This window comes from Rhinopithecus roxellana, chromosome 13 (genome assembly GCF_007565055.1).
Source record: "Rhinopithecus roxellana isolate Shanxi Qingling chromosome 13, ASM756505v1, whole genome shotgun sequence".
In the NCBI taxonomy this organism is placed as follows: Eukaryota; Metazoa; Chordata; class Mammalia; order Primates; family Cercopithecidae; genus Rhinopithecus; species Rhinopithecus roxellana.
The window spans coordinates 12,655,526-12,676,881 of record NC_044561.1 but is presented as its reverse complement, the minus strand read 5'-3'; the positions used below and the strand labels follow the sequence as shown (position 1 = coordinate 12,676,881).

Here is a 21,356-nt window from a genome sequence, read left to right as displayed (position 1 = left end):
AGGGGTGCCCCTCTCCCACCCTCAGGCCACGAGCCTTGTGTGTGACTAACTCCACCTGTCTCCAATCAGGATCCCTCCTCCCAGCCTCTGTGTCTGACTCAGGAAGGGACACAAGCTCTGGAGGTGATGCTGGGGTTGGGGTCCTTGATCTTCCCCGTGGTTGCCGTGTGACTTTTAAATTCTACGTGCCTTAGTTTCCTCATCTATACAAGGGATGTAATAATAGCACGCATTTCATAGGGCTGTTGTGCAGATGGAATCCTGTAAAAGACTCAGCACAGAGTAAGTGCTCAGTAAACGTTAGTTACTAGTATTAATGGGACTCAATCTGGGGCCTTCTGAGAGAGCGTTTGGGAATAAGAAGTTCTTTTTTTTTTTTTTGCTGGTAATGCTGAATGTTCACCTTGAGCTGTTGTGGGAATCTTGCCATCATGAAGGCAGAGCTCTCCTGATAACAAATTCAGCACAAAGGAAGGCAGTACTCAGAGAGAGGAAAAGAGGGACTTAGTCCTGATGATATCACTTGAGTCCCTTGATCCAGCTGTTCCTGAAGACCTACCCCTAACTATTCAGGCACATAAGCCAATCAAGTCCTTTGTTTCCTTCTTTTTTAGCTGAAGTTACTTGAGTTGGGGTTCTGTGATTTGTAATAAAAAGTCTTAATGGTATCCATCCATCTATGTGTCTATCCATCCATCCACCCACTCATCCATTCATCCATCCATCCATCCGTCCGTCCGTCCGTCCATCCATCCGTCCGTCCGTCTGTCCGTCCGTCCGTCCGTCCGTCCATCCATCCATCCATCCATCCATCCATTTGTTCATCCATCCATCCATCCATCCATCCATCCATCCATCCATCCATTCATCCATCCATCCCCCCACCCATCCACCCATTCATCCATCCATCCATTCACCCACTCATCCATCCATTTACCCATCTGCCCACCCATCTACCCATCCATCCATCCATCTATCTATTAATCCATCCATCCATCCACCCACCCATTCATCCATCCATTCATCCACCCACCCATTCATCCATCCATTCATCCACCCATCTATCCACACACCCATCCACCCACCCATCCATCTATCCATCCATTCATCCATCCATCCATCCACCCACCCATCCACCCATCCATCCACACACCCATCTACCCATCCACCTGTCCACCCACCCACCCACCCATTCATCCATCCATCCATTCACCCACCCATCCATCCATTTACCCATCCACCCACCCATCTACCCATCCATCCATTATCTATCTATCTATCCATCCATCCATCCATCCATCCATCCACCCACCCACCCACCTACTCAACCATGGACCTGCATTCAAACCCCAACACTAACAAATCCTATCTTTGTGGGCTTAGGCACATCACTTCCCCTCTCTGAGACTTAGTTTTTTAGAGAATGGGAGTTTCATCACCTACCTTATGGGGTGGTGTTAGGGAGTAAGTGGGTAACCTCTGTAGAGTGCCATGCTTAGTACCTAGTGCAAAAAAGAGGCTGTTCCCTTCCATTCTCTCCTATCACATCTTTTCTAACTGTTGAAATCTGGCCCCCACCCCCTGCCCGGATGCATCTGGAAAGCCAATGCCTGACTAGGCCTGAGTCTTCCTCAGCAAGCAGAGTCTGGCTGGTACAACCTTTATTGCTTCTCCAGCATTTTCCAGAAGAATGGTGTCATTAGAGGGCCACAGGGGATGGGTGGAGTAAAAAATAACATAAACAAACTGAACAGAAATGCAGGAGGGTGGCAAGAGGGGCTGAGATGGAGTGTTCAGGGCAGAGAGGTGGAAGACCTGGGGCAGTCAGTGCTTCTTAGCTTTCAGCCACCAGAGTGGAGAATTCTGCAGAAGAAAATGACAAAGGAAAGTGAGTCAGAGGCTGGAATGCAAGAGAGACTGTCCACACCTGACTGCAGGGCCCTGGGCGGTGCTTTCTCTGGGTTCTTGCTTCTGCTGCAGGAGCCCCAGAGTGTGCGTGTGAAAATGAATGAATGAATAAATGAATGAGTGGGCAGATGAGTGAAGTGAGGTGGAACATGATGGGCCTACCATATCTTTTGCTTCACCATGTCATGCCACACGCAAAATCAATAATAATAACTACAATAATAACAATAGCATTAATAATAATAGTTTTCTGAATGCTTATCATATGCCAGGCACTATTCGAAACACTTTATATGCAGTATCTCATTTGACTCTGACAATAATCCTATCTGGTGCATTTTGTCATTGTTCCTGTTCTACAGATGAAGAAACTGAGGCTCAGGGTCCAGTAATATTTCTGGACTTCTCTGCTGTTTTTCTCCCCAGCAGATGAGAGAGGACAAGGAGTTGGCTGCCATATGCCACTACATGTCTCTGAGATGCCATATCACAGCCTGGTGGAGAGTGTGGGGTGTCAGGCAAGTCCCTATCACCCTAGAAAATGCAGTGTTGTCTTGGCTGGGCACAGTGGCTCACGCCTGTAATCCCAGCACTTTGAGAGACTGAGGCAGGTGAATCACTTGAGGTCAGGAGTTTGAGACCAGCCTGGCCAACATGGTAAAACCCTGTACCTACTAAAAATGCAAAAATTAGCTGGGTGTGGTGGTGGGTGCCTGTAATCCCAGCTACTCCAAAGGCTGAGGCAGGAGAATTGCTTGAACCCAGAAGGTGGAGGTTGCAGTGAGCTGAGATTGTGCCACTGCACTTCACCCTGGGCAACAGAATGAGACTCCGTCTCAAAGCAAAACAAAACAAAACAAAACAAAACAAAACAAAACAAAACAAAACAAAACAAAACAAAACAACAACAAAGAAAGAAAGAAAGAAAGAAAGAAAGAAAGAAAGAAAGAAAGAAAGAAGGGAGGGAGGGAGGGAGAGAGAGAGAGAGAGAGAAAGAAAGAAAAGAAAGAAAGAAAGAAAGAAAGGAAAGAAAGAAAGAAAGAAAGAAAGAAAGAAAGAAAGAAAGAAAGAAAGAAAGAAAGAAAGAAAGAAAAAATAAAATGCAGTGTTGTGATGTGGGGAGAGCACAGGCTGGGGATTGAAAGTGAGGGCTTCCAGGCCTAGTCTGGCCCTATTTGCTGGAAAATGTATCTCTCTGGGTTTTGGTTTCCTCATCTGTCAGTGGAGTGAAGAGAGGGGCCGGTAATAATTCCTTGGGAAAGACAAATAAAAAGCTGGTCATAAAATGGCTTCAAAAAGGCCACAAAAAGTATCTGGGACTCATGTGAGGTGAGCTGCGTCCTCCCTGGACTTTGTATGGAATAGAAATGTAAAATCCCACCTATGCAGTTTCTTAGTTTGCATCATTGTACTGTGGTTATGTAAAGTGTTAACATCGGGGGAGCTGGGTGAAGGGTGTACAGGACTCTCTGTACTATCATTGCAATAATTCTGTACATCCACAATTATTTCAAAATAAAAAAAGTGAAAACACACACACACACAAAACCAAACCAACACATGCTGTATTGTAGAAATAACCTGGCTCTGGGCTGGGCACGGTGGCTCACCCCTGTAATCCCAACACTTTGGGAGGCCGAGGCAGGTGGATCACGAGGTCAAGAGATTGAGACCATCCTGGCCAACATGGTGAAACCCTGTCTCTACTAAAAATACAAAAATTAGCTGGACGTGGTGGCGCGTGCCTGTAGTCCCAGCTACTTGGGAGGCTGAGGCAGGAGAATCGCTTGAACCCAGGAGGTGGAGGTTGCAGTGAGCCGTGACTACGCCACTGCACTCCAACCTGGTGACAGAGCGAGACTCTGTCTCAATCAATCAATCAATCAATCAATCAATAAATAACCTGGCACTGCCCCTGGCCAGATGAAGGGATACATAACATAGCTGGGTGCTTCACCTTTCTGAGGTTTGACTTAGGAAATAGACACCATGCTCTCCTGTCCCTAGGGTGTCTGTCCTAGGATAGGAAAGGTGGGTGACCTGGATATGGGGGATGCAGAGCGGGACCGAGAGTGAGGGTCCACCAGCTGGTCTTGAAATCCCCAGGCTCTCTGGCCGAGTGGTAACAGCAGTACCAAGGATGCAGTATCAAATAAATACAAAAACAACGAACACTTGTACAGAATCCTTCCCACAGGGCAGGTGTGAAAGTGCTTGCTTTCTCAGCCGGGAGTCTGTGATCTTCCAGGACCTTGGTGGGGCAGGTGGTTATTTTGAGATGTCTTTTATTAGTAGTACTTTTATTAATTGTAGCTAGTAACTAACATTTATTGAATGCCAATGTGGGAAGCATTTTGCATATATTATCTCACTGAATCCTCATGACTACTCCATGAGAGACACACCTTTGCCTCTATTTTACAGATGGGAAAACAAACTGAGGCTTGAAAGTTAAGCAGCTTGACCGTGGTCACACAGCAGACATGATTCAAGCTAGAAATGCTTTTAGGCTTCCTTCTTCATCCCAGTAGTTTCTCACCTACTTTGACCTCGGTATAGAGTGACGCATGTCCCAGCTCAAATATCACCACCCCATCTCATTAGTCCTTTTTTATTTACTTCATAGTCCTTGGCACTCTCTGAAATGATCTTATTTATGCACTTATTTTTGTTGGTCTCCCCCTACTAGAATACAAACTCTGGAGGGCAGGGGAGCCTCTTTCTCATTCACTGCTCTCCTGGCAGCCACAGTGTTCCTGGCACACAGTAGGTGCTCATAAATAAGCGCTGGGTGGATGGATGGACAGATGGAGGGAGGGATAGTGGGAGGGATGGATGGAGGAGTAGACGGATGGAGGGATGGATGGATGGATGGATGAGGAGTTGGTGGATGGATGGAGGGAGGGAGAGAAGGATGAATGGATGGATGGATAGATGGAGGAAGGATGGATGGATGGATGGATGGATGGATGGATGGATGGATGAGATGGCTCATGAGTCCTTCCTAAGGTTCAACAAGCTCTGACTTACTTCATATAATTCACACGACAGTCTGGGAGGATTCTAATTTTATAGATGGGGAAATGGAGGCTGGGAAGGTGAGGTGTCAGGGTCATGTGGAAAACAAGAGCCAGAGCCAGGACTTGGCCTCCGGCCTCAGGAACCCCCTACACGAATGTGGAGAGGCTACTTCTGAGAGGGCTAGCGTCCCGGCTCAGGCAGAAGCATGAGCCCTCTCCAACTTAAACCTGTCATTTCAACCAGCACTGGCATTCCCTGTTTGGGGACACTGAGTTTCTCTGTCCTGGGATAAAGGATGCATGAGCCTGTCTGCCATCGCCTGCTCGTGGAGAGATTGTCAAGAGGGGAAGCTGGTCCTCTCTGTGCTCCAGACTGCACTGACCCCTTCATCCTCACTCTAGAAATTATGGGCTGTCAGGCTACTCATCGGTAAAGAGCCCATTGATCACCTTCACACTAGATGGGATTTGGTGCAGCGGGTGTGACTGTGGCCCGGGGATACCAATGAGGGACTCTCCAGTGATGGAAAGTCAGGCATTTTGGAATCAGACTTTGGGAGGTACTTTGGAGCTGTGGGGTTTTTGAAAGCCTCTTAAATCAGCCCCTCTGCCCACCTTGCAATCTATTCTGAGGCAGCCAGGACATCACAATAGCCACATGCGCTGGCCTTCAGCAGAGAACACGGAATTCTAATTTTATCTCCTCAGAACCTTCAACAGGCGACTTTGTAGATAAATTGAGGGCAGGAACCACCTCTTCCGTGCCTTTCATGTCTGCCTCAGGGCTGAGCTCTTAGGAGCCAGTCAATTAACTAACAGGTCTCCTAGCCAAACCCTTCCTCTAAAATGCCCAGGTCTCTCCTTAAAGAAAAACAAATAACTGGCTGGGTGCGTTGGCTCATGCCTGTAATCCCAGCACTTTGGGAGGCCGAGGTGGGCAGATCACAAGGTCAGGAGATCGAGACCAGCCTGACCAACATGGTGGAACTCCATCTCTACTAAAAATACAAAAGTTAGCCAGGCACGGTGGCGCGCACCTGTAATCCCAGGTACTCAGGAGGCTGAGGCAGGAGAATGGTTTGAAGATGGAGATTGCAGTGAGATGAGATCACACCACCGCACTCCAGCCTGGGTGACACAGCGAGACTCTGTCTCAAAAAAAAAAACAAAACAAAAACAAAAACAAAAAAAACCCCACAAACAAAGATCCCGTAAACTCTAGGTCAGCTTAACTGGCAGTAGGTAGGATCCCAGGATGGCGAATGTAGCTTTGAACCATCGAGTTCTAGTCTTGGCGCTGCCATCTGCTGCTGTCCTTGGACAACACACCTTATCCTCCCTGGTCCTGGTTTTCTTACGAGTGAGTGTCAGGTCTAGAAGACGCCTTTCCGGCTGTCACATGGTGTTTGGAGCAAGCAAGCTGGGGGTAACACCCAGCTCCCATTTCTTGTTCCTGTGGCCTTCAACTAGATGCTTCGCCTCACCTGTCAAATGGAGCTCATGATAGTACCTACTTCCTTAAGTTGTTCAGAGGAGCCAGCACTAAAGCTCTTGGTCACAGGCCTGATGCACAGCAAGCTCTCAGTATCCGGTGATGTTGCAACCAAAGTGTTTCTATACCTCAAGCCACTTTGAAACCAAACCTATAAACGCCTGGCTACTGCCCGGCAGAAGCAGGAGGCTCTAAATGGTACTGTAACTGGTAATTGTTAGCATCATTGTTGTTCATGTTGCCATTGTTTGTCTCTAGGATCCCAGCATTTCCTGCCTCCACCCTGGCACCTACCTACAACCGTCCAGCAACCCTGGACCTACGTCTGAATCTTGTTCCAGCACTACCTGGCTAGGTGGCCATCAGTCACTACTTTAGCTCTCTGAAGCTTAGTTTTCTCATTTGTAAAGTGGGTATAATAATGCCTGTTTAGATAGCTATTAGAAAGACCAGATGGGGTAACACAACTGGCACATAGTAACTTCTAAGTGTTAGTTCCACCTCCTTTGTGGATCTCCCCAGCACAACCAACACAGGTTGGAGCTTTGACATAACATTAACCACGAAAGTCCTGAAACTAAGCAGGGCAAGGAAGATATAAACAGAGGGCACGGAAAACCTAAAGAGCAACCAGCTAACCTGGTACAAGTTTCCAATCCATCTATCCCATCAGAGCTAGCATCCCACCTCCAGGACACCCATCCATGGCAACTTAGTTCCTGATCCTCAGTTTCCTCACCTATAAAATGGGGATACTGGGACTATCTCCTTATAGGGTTATGGTAAGGGCTCCAGGAGATAATGGAGAAGGAGTGCCCAGCACAGTGCCTGGCACACAGTGGGAATGCGACTAAATCAACTCTTAATGTTGACAGGTAGAAGAGACAGTCTTCCTTTGGAGGCATCCAGAATCGTCATTCTCTTCTAAGACATGCAAGTTCAGCAGTACCTTTGCAGGCTAGAACCTCGCCCAACCCCGTCTGGGGCCAGCTCGCAGATGTCGTCATTGTCCAATCAGAAAGAGACGAAGGAGGTAGACGGTAGGGATGGGGGTGGGAGGGAGGCAGCAGAGGAAGGATCAGAGGACTAGAGGATTCTGTTCTTTTCTTTCCCTTAGGAAACCGAAATTAGCCTAATTAGGTCTGCCCTAGTCCAAGGCTGTGGGGATTGGACAAATTTAGAAGCTATTGACAGGTGAGATCAGCACACACTGATGGCCCAAAGCGAAACTGAGCCGGCCATTGAGTCAGCGGCTGGAAGGCTCTTTCCCTGCCTCTGTCGTGATGACCGTGATGACCGGGATGAAGGAGCCGGCCTCCTGGTTTATCACCTCGCCTCTAAATAGCTCCCGGGCTCGGTTTCTTATAAATTGGTATCTCAAACAGGGATCACCTTCCCATCCGGGAGAACTGGGAGGCAGAGTCACTCCGGGTCAAGCCAGACAGCCACAAGGAGGCCGCGTCAACAGTTCTGTGGCTCACTCTGTGCCAGGCACTGCGCGGTGTGTTACTCCACCTCATCCTCATCGGCTCTCTTATCTTTATTTTATTTACAGAGAAACTGAGGCTGAGTGTCACTCAGCTAGAAAGATTCTAACAGGCGTGGCTGGGGCCAGGGTGTGTCTCTTCCTCAAAGGTTGGAGTTAAATGGCCCCGCATTCTAACTCAAGCTGCAACCCCCAGAGGCAGGAGAGGGATGCATGGAGGGCAATGTCTTTTTCCACCAAGCAGCTGCTCCCTTTCACAGAAGGCCAGTTATGTAAGGAAGACTGCTTCCTCTCCCCTTGCTAAATCTTTTCTAGTGCAGCATAAGGCCAGAGCTAGGGAAAGTCCACACGGGAATAAAAGAAGCAGCTTGCTAAGCACAGAAGCCATTTATAACTAAAACGTCTCAGCTCAGCTTAGGGGAGGGAGTGGTGGAGTCAGGAGACCCGGGTCCCGTTGGGCCAAGGACTTGCTATGTGACTTTGGCACTTACTGTCTACGGGGCCTTGGTTTTCACATCTCTCAGTGGGGATCACAGTGTCCCCTAGACCTCACTGAGCTGGTACCAGGGTGCAATGAGATGGGACAAAGCATAGTGCACCTTAGGGCTCTGCCCTCAAACCCTGGGCTGGCCTTGATATGAGCATCTTGTCCTACTTAGAAATCAAATCCTCATAGAGGCCGGAGGGCTAGAATGACAGGGAGATGCGCAAATTCTCCTTCTATCCCTCTCTCACTTTTCTCCTGCTTTAGACTCCATTTCATTTCTGTTGAGGATTGAGATTCCACCACTTTCCAAAGGTTTTAGGTGGGTTACAAGCAAAGCATTCCCATAAAATAAGAGGAAAGGAATCATTTCCAGAACATTCCCTTCATTGGAGCAACAACCCTGTGAGGTGAGTATTCTTCTCCCCACTTTCCAGGTGTGGGAATGGATGTCCTGAAAGAGGAAAAGATACAGCCATTCCCACGGCTGATGCCCAGCATTTGGCTTTCTAATTTCTGCCTGACTCAGGGGCTCCACCACAGCCCAAGGCCTTACGCTATCACTCCGCCTCTCACAGTAAATAGGCTACTTAAAGATAAAAGAGAACAGATTTTGCCAGAGGGAAGCAGAAAAGGCAAATTCCTTCAGGCACGGGAGTGGGTGGCAGCGGGGGGGCTGCAAGGTTAGACAATAATGATGACTACGTTTCAGCAACAGAAACAAAATGCAAACCCCAGACTCTTGAGTCTAGACACGCTTAAAGCAGAGGGCAGTGGATCCATCACTGGCAATGGGTTTCGGGAAGAATGTAACTAGGACTGCGTGCAGGCACGTGTGCGCGTGGGGCGTGCGGATCTTCTTTGCAGCAAGATATTAGGAGTCAAGGTTTGAAGAGGGCCCCGAGGCTTCAGAGCAAGTCGCTCTGCTTCCCTGGGCCTCAGTTTCCTTGTATGTATCAGTACTAAAGATATCTTGTAGAGCTGTTGGGAGGTCTGAATGAGTTAAAAGAGGTAAGGCCTGTGTGCAGCACTTGGCACACAGGAAGTGGGAACGGATGCTAACCTCGATTCCTGTTGGTGGGCCCATTCTGTGGGGGCAGGCATTGAGTTTGGAAGGCCCAGGCTGGGGACACATGCCCATGTGAGGCAGGATGGCAGAGGGTCCTGGCTGGACCACTGTGCCTCAGTCCTAGCTCTGCTACAGAGAGACCCTGGGCATGTCACTTCTCGCGATACCTCAGCTTCTTCACTTGCAAAATGGGGATAGTGATGGCATCTACTTTCTAGGATTATTGTAAGGCAGTGGTCCTGTAAGTGTGGTTCGCCAGATCATTAGCACCATCTGCTAACTTGTTAGAAATGCAAAAGTGTGGGCTCCACCTAAGAAATCAGAAACTCCTGGGTCTGGCACAGCCATCTGTGTTGCCAAAGGCCCTCCAGGTGATGCTGACACCGACTCCCAGCGGGAGACCCGTTGTGAAGGTGAAGTATTTGAAAAGGCACCTGCCACATAGTCTGCTTTGTCTGCTTTTTATGCCTGGGCTTTGCAACTGCAAGTGCTTTAACAAAGATTATTTTGGCACCCTTCACCTCTTTTTCTAGCTTCTCTTTCCTTTTCAGCCTTAAGCCCCTCCCCATATCAGCCCTGCACCAGCCTTTTAGGGTGGCCTTTGAGAATCAATCAACCACACCTATAAAAGCCTTTGAGTTTCCTGGAAGTAGTTGCCTCAGAGACAGGAATGCAAAGGGTTATTATTAGAACTTTGTCTTCCTACCCCCTCCCTTCAATACAGGATCTTTAAGAACCTGGTAAATATCACTCACCTTCAGAAGGACGAACAGAGCAGGGTAGAGAGGCAGTCCCTGGTTTGGGGCTCTCCCAGCACCTGCTACAGACAAGTCCTCACAGATCCCCAACCTCAGCTTGCAGATCATCTCCCCCTACATACAGCAGTTGTGCATCCTCATCACTGCACAGTGCTGCCCAGAGCTGAGCACTTGTTCATTTCATTCATTCATTCATTCATTCATTCATTCGTTCATTCATTCATTCAACCAATACACTTTTCTTGTTCTCTCACTATGGGCCAGGCCCTGTGCTAGGTGCTGGGATTAGAACTGAACAAAACAAAGTTCCTGTTCAGTGGATCTGACATCCTAGTGGAGGAGAAAGAAATAGGCAATAAGTCAATCAATAAAATCATCCTATCATAAACTAAACTATGAATGAATGAATGAATGAAGCAGGCAGCACAGGTCATGTGCTTTTGGAGCTCAACAGACCTGACTTCAGACCTTGATCTTTTCTCTTCCTAGCCTAAAGGGTTTATGCAAGCCCTTAGTCTCTCTGAGCCTCAGTGTGCCTATCTATAAAATGGGAATCATAGTAGTATACATTTCAGAGATAGCTAGGAAGATTAAATGAGGGAAATGCTAAGCACAGTGCCTGGCATGTATTGAGTGCTCTATGAAGTTAGATGCTATTGCCATCGTCATTCAAGGTCACGCAGCTGAGCCAAAATACTGAAGTGGTCCTCTGTGTAGACATTTATCCACTGGGACATCTGTGAAATCCCGGGGCTGGAATGTACCCCAGTAATTGGCTAGTTATGCGCCCCATGTTTTTTTTTTGTTTGTTTGTTTTTTGTTTTGATGGAGTCTTGCTCTGTTGCCCAGGCTGGAGTGCAATGGTGTGACCTCGGCTCCCTGCAACCTCCACCTCCCAGGTTCAAGTGATTCTGCTGCCTCAGCCTCCTGAGTAGCTGGGATTACAGGCATGTGCCACCACACCCGGCTACTTTTTTTATTTTTCGTACAGACAGGGTTTTGCCATGTTGGTCAGGCTGGTCTCGAACTCCTGACCTTGTGATCCACCTGCCTTGGCCTCCCAAAGTGCTGGGATTACAAGTGTGAGCCACCACGCCCGGCTTGCCTCATGGTTTTAAAGATGAGGCACTTTATGGTCAGAAGGGCTCTCTGGGACATGCCCCAGATCCTACCAGGAGTTGAAGGCATCTTCCAGCTATAGGTGGGGCTTGGGCCCTCTGGCCTTAAGAGAGAGTGACAGCAAAGCAGAGTATCTGAAACAGAATGTCCTGGGCCCCAAAAAGGCTCTGCTTCCCATCTCACCACCTATTGGACATCATTGCACCCACCCTTCCTGCGTTAGGGGGTTGGGAGTGAGGAAGGGGGCGTCTGCATCTTCCCACCTCAAAAGCATGAGGTGTGGGGCCCCAGTGCCTCAGGGTGGCCTGTGCTCATTGTCTATTTTATGTCTTGCCTATGAGTTCAATGGAGGCTGCACAGGTGGGCCTGGACCACGCTTTTGGGTTTGAATCCTGGCCCTGGCACTTGCTGGCAGCATGACCTTGTACTCACTTCCTGGGCTGCCCTTTCTACATCTGCACTTATGTCCTCTGTCATCCCAAGGTCAAATGAGGTAACCAAACCCAGCACTGGGCTGGACACACATGACATGCCCAGCTAATAAGTCTTTCCTCCCATTCTTGGCAAAGCAATCTTCTTGCCCCTTTGTGAACATACCCTACAGTTTCCAGCTGATGCCAATGCCTTGCCTGGACCCCACTCCCTCTGTCCCCTACAGCCTGTGGCATAGCCTCCAAGTCTGCACAAAATGCCTGATGCCTGCACCTCTGCCTCTGGCTGGCACTATCACTTGTTTGAGTATATGTGTGCAAGCAATGTGCAGACAATAAAAATGACATTGTATGGCCAGGGGGTGGCTTATGCTTGTAACCCCAGCACTTTGGGAGGCTGAGGTGGGCAGATGACTTGAGGCCAGGAGTTCGAGACCAGCCTGGCCAACATGGTGAAACCCCATCTCCACTAAAATTACAAAAATTAGCTGGGCATGGTGGTGCGTGTCTACTATCCCAGCTACTTGGGAGGCTGAGGCAGGAGAATTGCTTAAACCCAGGAGGCGGAGGTTGCAGGGAGCTGAGATTATACCACTGCACTCCAGCCTGGGCAACAGAGAAAGACTGGCTCTAAATAAATAAATAAATAAATAAATAAATAAGGCATTGGAGTTGCCGTTTATTGAGCATTTGCTACGTGCTGGGCACTACAGGCCACATTCTCATGTTATAATGCCTAGTTTACAGATGAGGAAGCTGGGGCTCAGGGCTAAGGAGCAGCTGCTCAGGGGCACCCAGTTAGGAAATGGGCCTGAATTATTTTTACCTCTTCCATTGCCAGGCACAGAGTTGCTACTCAGTCAACATCTGCTGGATCTGTTAGAAGAGTTTAGTTGATGCTTTAAGATCTGAGTGTGGCAGGGAGGGAGGGAGGGAGGCAGGGAACTGGGCCAGGTCTGGCTTGGTTTTTCTTCATCATGTAGGTTGTCTGTGAGCAGTCAGCCATGAAGACCCGGCCCAGGGCTTCTGAGCTATGGCATACTGGCTGCAAATAAAAATGGAAGGCAGGTCTGGAGGCCTGGGTCAGGGTTGAGGTGGGAGCCAAGCCTTGGGGTGGAGCTGTCTAATAAGCAGACTGGTGGGGATGGGGGTGTGAAGGAGGATCTGCCAAGCACCAGAAGCCCGAGGAGCAGCCAAGCCAATGATGCCTTTCCAATACCCTCTCCTCCACTCCTTTAAAACCACCTCCCTCCCTCCCAGCCACAAGAAGGGCAGCTGGCATCAGACGGCCAGGGGACCCCCTGCATTTGACTTTGACAGGGATTCTCCATTCTTGTTACTGGCAGGAAACAAACAAACAAACAAAAAAGAAACAAACAACAACAAAAAAACCCTCTAGCTCATAAGCAATAAGCACACACCTACTTTCATATTCCTTGTACCTTTCCCAAAGCGATTTTGTATTCACAGAAACTTAATTTTCACAACGAGTCCAAACAGGTCTTAGGAGAAGCTCACGCACCCCATTTGCCGGGCAAGGGAACGTAGGTGTGCAGAGGTGATGGGTTCAAGGTCACAGCTGGCAAGGGGCAGAGACGGAGGAGAGCATGGGTGTCTGGGTTTTATACTCAGGCAGCGGACGTTTAGGAAGAACCTGCTTTGTGTGGGGTATTGGCTAGATACTGGGGCTAGAAGGATGAATGCAACACAGTCCCTAGTTTTAAATAAATTAGCTAATACATGCGTATATAGCATTTACTCTAGGCACTTTACATATTAACACATCTAACCCTTGTCATCACCCTATAGGAATTATCATTATGTTCAGTTCAGAGATGAGAAAACAGAGGCCCAGAGTAGTTATCTAATGGCGCACGGTCACACAGCTCGAAAGCAGTATGGCTGGGATTTGAACCGAGATAGCCTGGGGCCCAGAGGCCAAACACCTACACACAGTTTTCTCTGAGATCAGTAGAAAAGGCCATTATTGGAGCAAATAGCAGCCTAGCATGCTGCAAACACTCATTCAGGTCTGGTTCTAAATCCCTGCCCCACCACTGTGTCCTAGCTCTTTGAACTAGGCTAAGCACCTTCAATGTCCATTTGCCCACCTGCAAACTGGAGATAATTCCTGAGGAAATCATGATGCTAAGAGAGATGGCAACGTGGGTGCGCTGTATGAATGCCACATGGAGCCAAATGGAGAAAGGAGTGGATGGTGGGCCACTGGTCTCTCATCCGTGCTAACATCGAAGCTTGCAAAGCAAGGCAGGACCAGGTATTCCCCGTCTGAATTCCCCGCGGATTTCTGGCTTACTGTTTTTCCTGGCTCTGCTGCAAGGCTAGAATCGTACATTTGAGTAAAACCCAAACAGGTTTTGAGACTTGGGGTTACAGGACACCAGGACAAGATGCTGAGGAGGAGAGGAGATAGGAATTTCCATCCCTGGAATCTGAGAATGTGAGAGGCAGAGGATCCTTGGGGATTAGTCGGCCTCATTTCCTTGGATTACAGATGGGAGACAGAGGCCCAGTGACTGCGAGACACTGCCCAAGGTCACACAGCCAGTTTGGGCAGAGCTTGGATCAGTATTCATGCAAAAGTGCAGGCTGAGTTCAGGAAAAAAAAAATCCCAAATCCTCCTGGATCCCCTACCCAGCAGGAAAAACAGAATCTACTCCTTTTAGGTTTTCAAATTAGGAAAATACACCAGTTTTCCTTTGTCTGGAGTATGTGGCAGAGCTCTCAGACCTAATGGACAGCTTTTTATCTTATAATCTAGGGGAGTGAGGGGCCCCATATCATCCCTTCCTTGTGACAGACATAGCTTCAAACTTTTTGCATCCAACACCCCAAGATCCACAATATGCCCAGACCCCAGGTCACTGCTACCCACCGTCAACCCCAATTTTGCCGTCCCCATCTTTGTCTCCAGCAGCCATCAGCGTCTTGGTTTCTTTAGCAGACAGGTCTCTGGCATCTGGGGAGAAGCCTTTTAGGATGAATCTGGAGGAGAAAAGGGAGAAAGCCGGTGAGGGAGTCAGGCCAAGGTCTCCTTGCAGGACACTGGATGGAGGGTGGTCTTGTGTCTGCATGGGGAAAGGGGTGGCTGGGACAGGCAGCGAGCAGCAGTCATGCACACAGATGCTCTGTGCCAGGTAGCCTGCTCGGTGGCTGTGCTTTCGTGGATGAGTATTCAGGAAAGGACAGGCTGTCCTCAGCGAAGGGCTGATCCCACTTCAGGGAGGGCACCGACACTGGTTAATTTATCCAACAAGTATCCACTAAGTGTCATTTCTGTGTCAGACATATGCTGGAAAGTGGGGTCACAGTGGTGATCTTCAGAAGGCACTGAAAAAAATAAGGAGGTCATAGGCTCCAAGAGAGACCACACGGTGTGATGGGCACAATGACAGTGGAAGTGGAGGAGGGCGCTCAGAAGCTGTATCTGCCCACCTGGGGTGAGGGGAGGTGCGGGGAGGTTTCCCAGTGAAGGTGATGCCTGGAGGACGGGGGACGTCAGCCTCTGTGAATGTGTGTGTGTGTGTGTGTGCGCAGAAGTGTACATGCATGTTGGATGTAAGTGGGTAGAATATGAAGGTTCTAGCCACTTACATTCAGAAGGTACGCTTGTGAGATGGTTTAGCGGGGAGACAGGATGGTTGGGGAAGTCACTACTTGAAAGGCCTCTCCCTACACCCACCCCCCATCCTTCTCTTTGTGACAAAACTCAAGGCTTTCTTGGCCAGAAGGTGACATAAGGCAACCTGAGTCAGTAGACATGGCCGGGTGGCCGAGGGGATTATGGCAGGAGACGGTTTTTGCCGATGGAGGCATACATTTTCCTAGCCACAGACTTCTCCTTCTCTGCTTTTCTCCAAGGACCCCTGGACCCCCAGAACTGGTTCTGCATCCCTGGCTTGCCCAGAAAATGCACCCCAGCCACACTAGTACCAGAGGGCTGGGGGCTGCAGGAAGGTGGTAATTGTCAGACAAATGAAAATCAATGAAATACTCAAGTGAATGCTTTCTGCCCTGCCTATGGTGCTAGGCAGCAACAAAAACTGCCTCTTCATTTGTATTAAATTATTAAGTAGCATCATTCCATTAGCAATATTAAGTGGCTATCACTTAACCTAGTTAGTTCCACTTTCAGCTGAGGGTTTTACTCTTCCGAAGCAATAGTGCCGGGAAGCCTTCTCCCCTGGTGCCCTGGGTCCGAGCACTGCCTTCATGCACTGTTACTTTCTGTGAAGCAGGCAGAGTGAAAGGCAGGTCTGATGGACACTTGGAAGCTAGAGTCCCAGCCCCCACTCCCTCTCGCACAGCTGTGGGCTGGGCAGCCCCTGCAGGCCTCCCCTTACCCCAGCTCATCCTCCTCGATGAAGCCACTTTTGTCCTTGTCCAGGATATGAAACACCTTCTTCACATCATCCGCACTCTTTTTCTTCAGGCCGACCATTTGGAAGAACTTTTTGTGGTCGAAGGAGTCAATGGCTGTGGGGGGAAGAGCAGGGTCAAATAGGACCAGAAAGGCTGGTAGGGAAGCGTGGGAGAATGGAGGATGTCAAAGCATTTGTTGATGGATTCCCGCATGCCAGTTGTGGAGAATGAGAGGTACCCACCTCCATCGGAGGACTGAGGGAGCCCGGGCAAGGGAGGATGCCCTGTCCAAGGTCACAAGGCTGGGAGTGGAAGAGGTGCACCCACATCCAGATCACCCCGGCTCTCAAGCCTGCCCCCACACCCTGCCTCCACTGCACCCATTCCTGATGATGGGAGCAGCACCTAAGAACCAAAGGCTTTTGTTCTTCTGAGAACCTCATATCCAGGAAGCCTTTTGGGTGCCAGCTGGTTGGGAGTGGGCTGGGGAATTGAAGGGGGCATGAACATGGTCCTGGGAGTAGGGGGAGGAGGGTTGACCTTCTTTCTTGGCCACAGACTCTGTGACCAGAAAATTGACATAGAAAGGTCAGATTTCCCTCAAGGTCACACAGAGGGAGGAGGAGAGGGAGGAGGGGGGCAGACCCGGAAGTCCTGGCTCTGCGTAGAAATCCATTTAGGAGGCAGTGGGAAGTGGGTGTTGGGAGGCTCCCGAGAAATACCCAGTTAAGTTTCTTCCCAGATGGGCTTGAGGTGAAGGGAGAGGGTTATCCCAGGACCCTAGGAGGGTGGCTTCCCAGAGAGGTTCTTGTGCCCAGGGGAGGGGGTGCAAAGCAGAAAGGAAATGGGAGTCCTTTTCTACCTGCGATTTTCTGTATCTTGGGGTCCTTTTTTAGAACACCTGGGGAAGGGTACAATGTTAGATCCTGTATTATGTGTATGTATATGTGTGTGTGTGTGTGTGTGTATGTGTGTATGTGTGTGTGTGTATATGTGTGTGTATGTGTGTGTGTATGTGTATGTGTGTGTGTGTATGTGTAGGGGTGTGTGTGTGTATGTGTGTGTGTCTGTGTGCAGGAGGTGGCTGTGAAAGTCATGTTCTCTTCCCCTCAGCACACGGCTAGAGGCAAGGAAAGTTGCCCTGTCCACCTCCGACACTAGGCTGGGCAACCCAGGTCTAATACCCCTTCTGCCCAGTTCGGTGACCTTGGGCAACTGTGTTGTCCTCTCCAAGACAGTTCCCTGGTTTCCCCATCTGTACGACAGGGGAGGAGGAAGGCGGGCAGCTAAGCGGTGAAGTCCCGGGCAGCTGGGAGAGGTGAGCCTGCCAGTTCCCCTCCCCGGCCCGCCTAAGGAGGCCCGAGGTCTGAGGCACTGAAGGTGCCCCGTGCAGGCTTGGGCAGAGCTGTGCGCCGGCTCCAGAAGGTCACCTCGCCCGCAGGTCCGCTGCTGAATCTCAGTAAAGGAACTAGGGCAGTCAGGGGGCCAACAACGGCTACCACCTGGCGGGAAAAGTCCTATCCAGAATGAGGGTCCAGGAAAGGGGTCGCTTGGAGACGGGGATGCGCCCTGCAGTCCTCTCCACGTGCCTTAAAGAGGACGTCCAGAGAGCTCGTACAAGGACCCTGGCGATCCCTCCTCCGACCCTGGTCTTCGCCCTTGGTTCCGGACCCTGAGTCCTCCCAGCCACCGGGCCTTCAGCACCCTCAAGTTTCTGTAACTTCGGCAGGGCGCCCGCTTCCCCGCCCGCTCCCTGCGCCACGTCTCGCCCGGACAGAGTTTGGGAACCGCCAAGGACGCCCCCGCCCCGACCTCGCCGGCGCCCAGGGGGAAGTGTGGGCAGAAGCGCGCTGGGGAAGACCCTCAGGCTGCCGAACCCGCGGAGTGCAGGGGTGCGGGCGGTGGACGAGGAGAGAGGGATGGAAGGGGAGCGCGCTGCTCACCGCTAAAGGCTCCCACCGCCTTCTTGATGTCCTCAGCGTTGAGCAAGTCTGTCATCGACATCCTGCAACTGTTTGAGCGGGCAGAGCAAGTGCGAAAAGATTAAAAAGTGCTTTTCTCATCATTTCTGCTCATATGACCAGCGCTGCAGTGCTGCGCGCCGGGCGCACGCCCGCCGGGCCTGGCATGGCGCCAGGGGCCCGGACTCTGAGCGCAGCGGGAGCGGCTCAGTCCAGCCTCGCGGCTGAGCAGCGCCGGCCGCCGGCAAAAGGGCGCGCGGACCTGCTACCGCTCCTGCACCGCCAGGCCAGGGGTCCGCGGGATCCCAGGGGCTGCGGCCAGGGCACGAGGGAAAGGGGGCCACCTCTGGGATTTAGGGGGCACTGGAGTCACCAGCCAGGTCTGGAAAGTCCACCTGCTGTCAAGGACACGCAGGAGGTGCGGGGTCTCAGATCTGGGAACCTCCGAGGATGTCCTGCCGCGTGGGGGAAGATCCTGAACCCTCAGCGGCCAGCCTGCACCCCAGGACCCCCTAGGCCCTGCTCCCTTTCTCTCTCCACTCCTACTTCAGCCTCTGCTCTGGTCTTTCCTGGACGCAAATTTATGCTGCAAAATCTGAGCGCTGAGGTCGTGAAACCTGACCCACCGGACGCAGGGAGGAGGTGGCAGGGACAGGGACAGGGACAAGCAGTAGCTGCTGGCGCCCACTTCGGGTGCCCCATCCCACATCTGGCCAGGGATGCACATTCTAAAACCTGATTTGTTTTATTTTTATTTTTTTGTTGGCTTGGTTTTTCAAAGAACACTTCTCAGATCTCTACTAACTACTTGCTTTCCTGGTCTCCTGGGTCCCGGCATCATGGGACCAGACTCCCCCTGTTTCCATAAACCTTTTTGGGCAGAGTAGGGTGGGGGAGGCTGCTTGGAATTGCTAAGGTCCCTCCCAGAAAGCCCCGTATGTGTTTGGAAGAAGGGTAGCCCCTTCAGACCACACTTTCTAGACAACCTAAGCAGGCGTGGGGGCTCTGAACTTCACCTCTGGAAAAATGTCACAGTGTCTATCTTTATGCAGCCAGAGATCAGCTGTGTTCTTCCCCATGGTTCCCAAGGTTTCAAGCTGCAACCAGCTGCTTCTAGAGTGTGTGAGCACTGGACAGGGAGTCAGGAGGCCTGGGTTCTAGATCCTGGGTTGCGCTAAGTCCCTGTGTGACCTTGGGTTGTGACCTTCTCTGGGCTTCTGTCTCTCAGTGACGTGTTGATGTCAGTGGTCCCATGTAGTAGGACCTGGGGACTGCAACTTAAGGTATGGGCAGGTAGGCAGGGCCTGGGGCTGTGGTGGCCCTGGGTGGTTGGGCCCAGGGAGAGCAGCTGTCCAGTAGCTCAGGTTCCCTGACATCGTTGTCAACACTGTCTCCTGCAGCTCAGCCGTGGATGGGTGCCCTTCCTGGAAACCTTAGGATACCGTTGCTGGCTCCAGCTGCCCCCTCCCTGTGAGTCAGCTCCTTCAGGCCACAGCTCGCCAGCTGGCTTCCAAGGCTCCCAGACTGCGGCTCCTGACCTGATGCCTCACCAGTCTAGGACTTCCCAGGATCCCTCAGCTGCCCTGGCCCCTGCTGCTACTGCCGTCACCTCTGCACCTTGTCCCCAGCTGGGCTGCTGACTCAGACATGCCAGACTCCTACGCTATCATTTCAACTCCCAGGCTCAGCTCACTCCAGGGGTGAGCTCACTCCAGCTTACTCCTAGTTGGAGAATGGATTTCCCCAGCTGAAAGACCCTTCAGCTATACCAGTGGAGAAACGGAGGCGCAGAGAATCCGTGAGTGGTCTGAGGACACATGGCAAAGCAATAGCAGAGCAGAGCACACCCCTGGGCTCACTCATGTGGAGTTCAGTGGCTCTCTGAGTGATCCTCCCTGGCACCTGGGACCCAGCTCTATCAGGTGCCATACATCTCAGCCCCACACTGGCTCCTGGTGAGCCCCTAAGCAGTGACCCTGTGGCAAAGGCTGGAGCCTCAACAGAGGCCCACTCTTCTTCCGTCTCCTTCCTCCCTCTCTCCTCGCCGCTGAGTTCTCTCATCAACTTGAAACACCCTTCGGGGCTGAGTCCTCCCAGCCAGAGCATCAATGTCATGAGGTCATCCCATCAGTCCTCGGTAGTCCTCCTCTGCCCGCTGGGTCCCCTCTGATGGCATCACCAGAGTCCACAGATGTCTGGCTCCACCCCTCTTGTTCTACGGCTGGGGAATCTGAGGCCCAGCCTCAGGGGGCAGAGGGAGGGGGGAGTTTGCCCCAGGCCACACCAGGAGTCTGCGTGGAGAAGCAGGAATGCATACTCTCAGCCCTACATTCCCCAGCTGCCCTGCCTCCAGCACCCCCACAACACCCCCCCTCCCTCGGGTCACTAGGGACAGGGGAGATGTAGCTGTCCCTTCCAGCTGGCTCATCCTGCTGCATCCCTCTATCCTCCAACCTCGGTCGCTGCCACTCACCTCAGGTCGGGGTGGAGGGCTGAAGCCTGCCCTGAAAGGCTGGGCTGGTGGGAGGTCCCGTCAGGAAGTGAGCCTGGCGGTGGGATGGCCACCTATATAGGCTTCTGCTCTGGCTATTTTGGGAGGTGGCACTCCCCGTAGCCCCCGGCCCCCTCCCCTTCCGGTGTCAGGTACTCCCCAACCATGGTGCTGGGTGTCTGTATCACATTCAGCCTCCCTGGGCCCATCAGGCCAAGCCTATTAATAACTCTTGGCCCCTGCTTCCCTCCAGCACCCAAATTTGAGGCCCAGGCAGGGCTCACCTCTTCCATGAAGCCTTCCGTGACTACTGTAGATGGCAGCAATGTTTCCTTCTTCCATATCCTGCCAGGAAAGGAAGAGAAACAGCAAGGAAAAGAATGAAACTAGAATTGTTCTCTGTGCCTGGGGCTGGGCCCCGTTCCTATGCTTATATGATCTCTCACTACAGCCTCGCCAGGTAGACATGGCTGTTCTTGCACAGATGAGGAAACGGCATGGAAACATTAGATGTTAAGTAACCTGCTGCTCAAAGCCATGGGCCTGGGGCTGGGAGCGGACTCAGCACTTTTGTGCAAGGATCTAGTGCCTGGTAGGAGATGTTCTGCATATTCTCAGACAAGTCCCTTCTTCTCTCTTTCTCAGTCTTTCCACCTGTAACATGAGCTCAATCAGAAGTAAACTGTGCTCTATTTAGGGCCAGGGGAAGATGGACCCCCTGAAATTGTTTGCAATGCAAAATGTCACAGGGGT

The 21,356-nt window shown here is 51.1% G+C and overlaps 1 protein-coding gene across 1 annotated transcript; it reads right to left on the bottom strand.

Annotated features, from left to right (window-relative positions):
- Positions 1-1,644: 1,644 nt before the first annotated feature.
- PVALB (parvalbumin) lies at positions 1,645-20,648 on the bottom strand. Its single transcript, XM_030915151.1, has 5 exons — positions 20,586-20,648; positions 18,095-18,162; positions 16,133-16,265; positions 14,665-14,774; positions 1,645-1,863 (listed from the first exon to the last, which is right to left on the bottom strand). Exons 2-5 carry the CDS (start codon positions 18,153-18,155, stop codon positions 1,835-1,837), a joined length of 333 nt encoding a protein of 110 aa, XP_030771011.1. The 5' UTR covers positions 18,156-18,162; positions 20,586-20,648; the 3' UTR covers positions 1,645-1,834.
- Between the last annotated feature and the right edge of the window lie 708 nt (positions 20,649-21,356).